General features: G+C 58.6%; 1 protein-coding gene across 2 annotated transcripts in view; it reads left to right on the top strand.

Annotated features, from left to right (window-relative positions):
* TRIM46 (tripartite motif containing 46) overlaps window positions 1-8,018 on the top strand; it is a 9,473-nt gene extending 1,455 nt beyond the window's left edge. For both annotated transcript variants that reach the window (XM_010838297.1, XM_010838299.1), the window contains exons 2-10: window positions 264-525; window positions 760-1,103; window positions 1,738-1,881; window positions 2,002-2,097; window positions 2,798-3,051; window positions 3,541-3,662; window positions 4,573-4,875; window positions 5,945-6,242; window positions 7,277-8,018. In XM_010838297.1, the coding sequence (XP_010836599.1) occupies window positions 264-525; window positions 760-1,103; window positions 1,738-1,881; window positions 2,002-2,097; window positions 2,798-3,051; window positions 3,541-3,662; window positions 4,573-4,875; window positions 5,945-6,242; window positions 7,277-7,670 (2,217 nt within the window). In that variant the 3' untranslated portion in view covers window positions 7,671-8,018. The remainder of the gene's footprint in view (window positions 1-263; window positions 526-759; window positions 1,104-1,737; window positions 1,882-2,001; window positions 2,098-2,797; window positions 3,052-3,540; window positions 3,663-4,572; window positions 4,876-5,944; window positions 6,243-7,276) is intronic.
* The last annotated feature ends 6 nt before the right edge of the window (window positions 8,019-8,024 follow it).

The raw sequence follows: 8,024 nt of genomic DNA, 5'->3' as shown, positions 1-8,024 counted from the left end.
GAGACGGGGAGACCTGAGCTCCAGCCATCTCTCCTCCTTAGGTATGTAGCTCTGCAGGAGGGACGCATGCTGGGGACACGGAGTTGGAAGGCCTGTGAACCAGGCCAAGGCTGATGCTGGCGAAAAATCCATAGCTTGTCGGGTCCCTTGTAGTTTTTCTTCCTCATTTCCAAGAACCCTTGGGTCTTTAAATGCAGTTGAGACGCCTGTTGAGATATACCCAGGTGTCCAAGCTCTGATCCGACCTCCTGGTCCCTCCACAGACGAGCATGAAGAACATGGAGAAGGAACTGCTGTGCCCAGTGTGTCAAGAAATGTATAAGCAGCCGCTGGTGCTGCCCTGTACCCACAACGTGTGCCAGGCCTGTGCCCGGGAGGTCCTGGGCCAGCAGGGCTACATAGGCCATGGTGGGGACCCCAGCTCCGAGCCCACTTCTCCTGCCTCCACCCCATCCACCCGAAGCCCTCGCCTCTCCCGCAGAACTCTCCCCAAACCAGACCGCTTGGACCGGCTGCTTAAGTCAGGTGGGGCTGGCACCCATGGGGTTGGGATGGGGATGCTGGGATGTCCATCAGGAAGATGGAAGGGGTCCATCCCTGGCCAGGGGCACCTGTCTATTTTTCAAGGGGTACTGCCCATCCAGGCTCTGCTAAGAGCTGAGCTCTGGCACAATGAAAATTAATTCTTTAATTGAACAGACTTCCCCCACCCTGAGTCAGCTGTGATTTTCACCTCCCTACTTCCTGGCCCATCCACAGGCTTTGGGACATACCCCGGGCGGAAGCGAGGTGCTCTGCACCCCCAGGTGATCATGTTCCCGTGCCCAGCCTGCCAGGGCGATGTGGAGCTGGGGGAGCGGGGCTTGGCAGGGCTTTTCCGGAACCTGACCCTGGAGCGTGTGGTGGAGCGGTACCGCCAGAGTGTGAGTGTGGGTGGTGCCATCCTGTGCCAGCTGTGCAAGCCCCCGCAACTAGAAGCCACCAAGGGCTGTACCGAGTGCCGCGCCACCTTCTGCAACGAGTGCTTCAAGCTCTTCCATCCCTGGGGCACCCAGAAGGCCCAGCATGAACCCACCCTGCCCACCCTCTCCTTTCGCCCCAAGGTGAGCCAGCCTTTGCAGGGCCTGGGAAGGGGGGGAGGGCATGGTGGTGCTGGGTGGGAGGGCATGCCCGGCACTGTGGGCTTCCAAAAGGAGGTGGCCACAGGTTTGCGATTGCCAAACTCCTTTTTCTATAACAATAAAGGCACTGGACAAATCTTTGAACATCTTTGAGCCTCCATCTCATCTGCTGAATGAGGCTTGTAATATATCTGCCCTGCAATCTCCATACCTGCAGGGTTGATGGGAGGATTCCTGAGATAATGTTTGTGAAAGTTATTTATATACAGTGAAAAGGTCTATCATGTATTCATTCATTGAACAAATATTTATCAAGTACCTGGTGCTATCCTAGGTGTTGGGGCTACAGCAGTAAACAAGATAGACATGGCTAATTATTAACCATTATTGTTATTACCACATGCAGAGGAAGGGAAGAGCAAGGTGGTTTGCAGGAAAGGTTCTCCTTGATTGCCAGGGCATACCAGCAGGTGGCACCATGGAGCACCGCGTCTGAACTCCCCTCCACCAGCTTGCGGCCGGCCCAGGGGAGGCCGGGCAGGGAGCTGCCCTGTGGTAGGTCAGCACCCTTACACACGCCATTGGCTGACTATTTCCTTGCTGTTTCTGTCCCTAGGGACTAATGTGTCCAGATCACAAGGAAGAGGTGACCCATTACTGCAAGACGTGCCAACGACTGGTGTGCCAGCTCTGCCGTGTGCGGCGCACCCACAGCGGCCACAAAATCACGCCAGTGGTCAGTGCCTACCAGGCCCTCAAGGTGAGGACCCTGCCTCATTCAACACCAGGACTGCCCACACCCACACCAACTCACCTCTCCTCTGCACTGCTGGCTGCTTCAGGGCCAGGCGTGATGCCCACCTCTTTCTTTCCCCCTCAGGACAAGCTGACAAAGAGCCTGACATACATCCTGGGAAACCAGGACACAGTGCAGACCCAGATCTGTGAGCTGGAGGAGACCGTGAGGCACACGGAGGTGAGGGAGGGCACGATGGTGGGCCCTGGGTCCTGCCTGGCAGTGGGAGCAGGAAGGGGGTGAAGATGGGCACAGCCCACTCGCCTGGCTGCAAACTCAGGAAGCCCATGTGGGGTCCGTGGATGTGTCAAGGCTCTGGTTAAACCAGGTTGTCAGAAATGGCAGTGCCCCAGGCCAGGCGGTACCCAAGGCTACAGTAGAGACAGGGTGTCTATCACCCTGGAGAGGGAGAGCTTGAAAAGCCCCAGGGATGGAGCTCAGATGCCTTCAGGCTCAGCTGCCTGCTGGGGATGGCACACATCCTTGGACCAAGGAGGGTGAGGCTATGGCTCTGATACCTTTTGCCAGATTGCTTGAATCAGCTGACGTGGGGAAGGGCGGTAAGGATGGCACAGATGCTGGTGGACGTTAGTGCGATCCAGGTGGATATTAGTGTGGTCGTGGCCTCTTTTATTTGGGGGAGTCCTCAAGGAGTCAGGATCATGGTGTGGGCCTCCAGGAAGATTAACACAAATGGTCAGGAGTTGAGCCTATGTGGGTGTACAGGAGACCGTGGAGCCATGAGCCTGGTCCCATTTGAATGGGTAGGTAGGATTTCCCCAGATCCTTTGTGATCCTAGTCGTGGTGTGGTGCCCCAGGAGGAGGCTGGAGCAGATGCAGCCTTCAAGAAGGAGGCAGTCAATGTTGCTCTCTGGACAGGTGAGTGGTCAGCAGGCCAAGGAGGAGGTGTCCCAGCTGGTGCGGGGGCTGGGGGCTGTGCTGGAGGAGAAGCGGGCGTCACTGCTTCAGGCCATTGAGGAGTGTCAGCAAGAACGGCTGGCCCGTCTCAGCGCCCAGATCCAGGAGCACCGGAGCCTGCTGGACGGCTCAGGTCTGGTGGGCTACGCTCAGGAGGTTCTTAAAGAAACAGACCAGCCTTGCTTTGTGCAAGCAGCCAAACAACTGCACAACAGGTACTCAGGGGGCATGGCACAGGGTCATAGGCTCCTGCAGGGTAGGGGCATCGTGGGTGTAGCCCATGTATCAGGCAGTGTCGAGAGTCCTGCCCAGCGGAGAGCTGGGCCCTGAGGACTTTTCACCAGGCCAAATGGATACCAGCTGTTGCCCAAAGGGACAGGGAAGAGAGCCATAGCCGATACCAAGGCTCTAGGGCCAGACACGGCAGAATCAAGGGGAAGGGCGGTGGCCCAGACAGCAGTGCCTGACCCTTGGTGGTGGTGGTCGCTCAGTCCTGTCTGACTCTTTGTGACACCACAGACTGTAGCCTGCCAGGCTCCTTTGTCCTTGGGATTCTCCAGGCAAGAATACTGGAGTGGATTGCCATTCCCTTCTCCAGAGGATCTTCCCGACCCAGGGATGGAACCCAGGTCTTCTGCATTGCGGGCAGATTCTTTACCATCTGAGCTACAGGAAAATCTGACCCTTGCCTGCCCCCATCCCAGGATTGCCCGAGCCACAGAGGCCCTCCAGACATTCCGGCCAGCTGCCAGCTCCTCCTTCCGCCATTGCCAGCTGGATGTGGGGCGTGAGATGAAGCTGCTGACAGAGCTTAATTTCCTGCGAGGTGAGGAGATGGCCAGGCCCTATGTCCCATTAGAGCCTTCCTCCCTTCCTCCCCAGCAGCGGGCCCGGGGGGCAGTGCCCACCAGGGAACTAACTCCCAAGCCTCCCGCCTGGCCTGGCCAGCCGTCCTGCCCACCTAGCCCACCCGGCCACCCCGTCCCACCGCGCTCAGCGCTGCTTCTCCCTCTCTTTGTTTGTAGGCTGTGGCCACCGCGGACTCTGCTCCGGAGCACCCCAGGCAAGTCAGCGGCCCTGCCCTGGGGGTCCTGCCCCCTCTGCCAGGTCCCCTGCCCTGCCCTGCCACTCCCACGCAGCCCGGCTCCCCACCCATGGCTTCCTTCTCTTTCCTGCCCTAACCAGACCGCCTCCACCATCCTCTTCCCTGACCCTTAATCCTTGCATTTCTGACTTTTTGTCCTTATGACCTTTGCCCCCTAGGCTTTCCTTCTCTTCCCCTGACCCTTCCTGTGCCATCGAGCTTGCACTGGCCCTCTGCCCCCAGTTTCTGCCTTGCTGCCTCTCCTCGCATCTGTCTCCCGTGCAGTTTCCTCTTCCTGTTCAGCGCCCTCTTGCCTGGGTGGGCTCCAGTGGCCGTTACCTGCCTTTCCCTGGGGCTCCTCTGTATTCATAGACTAAAAAGGGTCATAGAAAGAAAGGACAACACGTGATCTCATACCTTCATTTGACAGAGGAGGAAACTGAGGCCCAGATCGAGGGAGTGGCAGCCCAGGACTGGCCTCAGGCCCCCCTGCCTCTCCTTTTCCCGCACCCAGGGCCCAGACAGGTGTCTTCCCAGATCCCTCTCACTCGCACTCACCCCCCCGGCTCCCGCTGCTTTCCCTTTTCCCGCCCACCCTCCACACCATGCCCGTGGCCAGGCCGTGACTGACCCCCACTGTCTCTTCCAACAGTGCCCGAGGCTCCAGTCATCGACACCCAGCGCACCTTTGCCTACGACCAGATCTTCCTCTGCTGGCGGCTGCCCCCCCACTCACCACCTGCCTGGCACTACACCATTGAGTTCCGGCGCACCGACGTGCCGGCCCAGCCAGGCCCCACCCGCTGGCAGCGGCGGGAGGAGGTGAGGGGTACCAGCGCCCTGCTGGAGAACCCCGACACGGGCTCTGTGTACGTGCTGCGTGTCCGCGGCTGCAACAAGGCCGGCTACGGCGAGTACAGCGAGGACGTGCATCTGCACACTCCGCCCGCGCCCGGTGAGTGGGCCCTGGGTGCCTGGGACTCCGGCATGGACAGCTGCTGCTGGCCGGGCCCCATAGAGACTGCATAACCCAGTGGGTCATCCTCACTAGCTCTGGAGCCGGACTGCCTGGGTTCAAATCCCAGCTCTGCCTCTTGCCAGTGGTGTGGCTTTGGGTGAATTATTCACCCTTTCTGAACCTGCAGTTCCTCCTCTGTAGGTATTGTAACAACACCTACCCCATAGCATTGTTGTAAGAATTAAGTGACTTGCTAATGTGTAAAGTCTTAGCCGAGAATTTGAGCTGGTGGCTCAGAGGTTAAAGCATCTGCCTGCAATACGGGAGACCTGGGTTCGATCCCTCGGTTGGGAAGATCCCCTGGAGAAGGAAATGGCAACCCACTCCAGTATTCTTGCCTGGAAAATCCCATGGACTGAGGAGCCTGGTGGGCTACAGTCCATGGGGTCGCAAAGAGTTGGACATGACTGAGGGACTTCACTTTTCACTTTTCAAGGGCTCAATAGGGCTTCCCTGGTGACTCAGATGGTAAAGAATCTGCCTGCAATGCAGGAGACCTGGGTTGGGAAGATTCCCTGGAGGAGGGTGTGGCAACACACTCCAGTATTCTTGCCTGGAGGATCCCATGGTCAGAGGAGCCTTGCGGGCTATAGTCGATGGGGTCACAAAGAGTCGGACACAACTGAGCGACTAAGCACAGCACCAGGGCTCAATAAATGTTGGTCAAGTGACTCTCCAGAAAATAGCGGAGGCTCTGGAGTATAGGCATAATAGAAGAGGCAGCCAGAGCGAGTCAGCTGGGTCTGGGAGACTGGTTTCCATGCCCACTAGTCATCACTAAAACTCTTCCTGGGGTCCCATGCCCACTTGGGATGCCCTTTCTTCTTCCCTTATACTCCCCATTCCAGTTTTCCAGGCCCTGTTCCCAAGAGCCCCCTGCCCGTCCCTCGGCAACTTGTTCTGTGTTCTGAAATCTCCCAGTGTCTCGTGCTGACACCTCGAGATCCCCAGTGCCAGTGTTTGTCCCTGAAGTCCTTCCTTCTGTCTTAACCCTCCCCTACTCCAGTCCTGCACTTCTTCCTGGATGGCCGCTGGGGCACAAGCCGAGAGCGGCTGGCCATCAGCAAGGACCAGCGAGCGGTGAGGAGTGTCCCGGGGCTGCCCCTGCTGCTGGCTGCCGAGCGGCTGCTGACAGGCTGCCACCTGAGCGTGGACGTGGTCCTGGGCGATGTGGCTGTGACCCAGGGCCGCAGCTACTGGGCCTGCGCCGTAGACCCAGCCTCCTACTTGGTCAAGGTGGGCGTCGGGCTGGAGAGCAAGCTTCAGGAAAGCTTCCAGGGTGCCCCCGACGTGATCAGCCCCAGGTCAGGCCCCTCTGGGAGTTATGGGGTTCTGGGGGTCTGGGTGGGGGAGCTGGGAACACGGCGGGGTGACGAAGGGAGCACACACTTGCTGGGATGGAGCTGGAAGGAAATCAGGAGGAAGGAACATGAGGCAGGCTGGAGGCGCTGTGGTCAGGAGAAGTGTGGGCTCCGTGAAAGCGTTTTGGAGGTTGATCTTTGGAGTGACTGGGGAAAGGGGCAATGGAAAAGGAAGCCATCTCCACTCCCCTCCATCTGTCACTCAGGCTAACACACTATCTCGCCAAGTCTCCGTGCCCTTTCTTCCTCACACCCCTTTGGCAACATCTTTTCACCACAAAACTTTTTCTCTCCAGTACTTCCTTCCCCCACACCTTGTCTCAGCCTCCTCAAATTCTTCCCTTAAACTTTCCTTCTCCATACCCTCTCATCCCCAGCATCCTCTTTTTCAGCCACCCACACATGGTCTTCTTCCCCCTCAGCACTCTATCCCTCAATACCCCATTTCTTCAGAAGTGTCTTCTCTTCAACATCAGTTCCCTCCTAAACCTGTGATCCCCAACCTGCATCCCCGCAACACCCTTCACCTAAGACACTGACCCGCCCTCATCTCTCTCCCAGCATCCCCCTTCCCAGCATGTTTTCTCTGCTCCCGCCTCTCCCCACCACTAACCCCTCATCCTTTCAAGATTCTCTAACCCTCAAAACCCTCTCCCAGCACGATATCCCAGCGCCATTTTCTTCCCACTTGCCTGCGTTGGAAGCACTGCCTTTCTCCAGTGTGCCTGAGCGATACCCTGTCTTTCCTCCCCTCCCCCACCCCTCTGGCCAATGTGCTTGCCTTTCCCCATTCTCACCAAACCAAACCCCAGCCCTACATTATAACGCCCGTCTCTTCAATGTGTTCTCTTCTCAATGTCCCCAAATCAATCCTTGGAACTGCGTGCTCCCCGACATCCCATCCTCCCAACATCTCAGCCCTTGGGTACCATCTACCCCACCCCCGACATTCTTCTACCCAACACCCATTCCTGCAGGTACGACCCAGACAGTGGACACGACAGCGGTGCCGAGGACGCCACCGTGGAGGCGTCGCCACCCTTCGCTTTCCTGACCATCGGCATGGGCAAGATCCTGCTGGGGGCTGGGGCCAGTGCGAATGCGGGGCTGACAGGGAGGGACGGCCCGGCGGCCAGCTGCACAGTGCCCCTGCCACCCCGCCTGGGCATCTGCCTGGACTACGAGCGGGGTCGCGTTTCCTTCCTCGATGCCGTGTCCTTCCGAGGGCTTCTGGAGTGCCCCCTGGACTGCTCGGGACCTGTGTGCCCTGCCTTTTGCTTCATCGGGGGTGGCGCAGTGCAGCTACAGGAGCCCGTGGGCACTAAGCCGGAGAGGAAGGTCACCATTGGGGGCTTTGCCAAGCTGGACTGAGCCTCCCGGGCCCCTGCTGGGCCCTGGCCCTCCACGCCTCCTGAAGCCGGGTCATCTCTCTGGCAGCTTCTCCCTTAAGCTCTTCCTCCCACATGGTCCTGTCCCTTCTCCTGTCTGTGTCTTCCCAGGGCCTTTCTTGACCAAGGGACTCTCCTCTACTCACCTCTCTGGATGTCCCCCATTCTCCCTATTGCCTGTTAATCCAGGTTCCCACCCCCACCATATCTCTGCCCCATGCCCTGCCCTTGGCATCTTGCCCCAATCATGGAGAGAGCCCCTGCCCCACACCTGCCCTGCGTTCCTCCCCAGGCTGATTGGGAGGGAAGGCACCCGGAACACTGGGCATGCTCCCCA

The sequence above is a fragment of the Bison bison genome, unplaced genomic scaffold (assembly GCF_000754665.1).
Source record: "Bison bison bison isolate TAMUID 2011002044 unplaced genomic scaffold, Bison_UMD1.0 scf7180017864093, whole genome shotgun sequence".
NCBI classification, from domain to species: domain Eukaryota; kingdom Metazoa; phylum Chordata; class Mammalia; order Artiodactyla; family Bovidae; genus Bison; species Bison bison.
The sequence above is the reverse complement of the archived record's forward strand: the minus strand, read 5'-3'. Positions and strand labels throughout refer to the sequence as shown.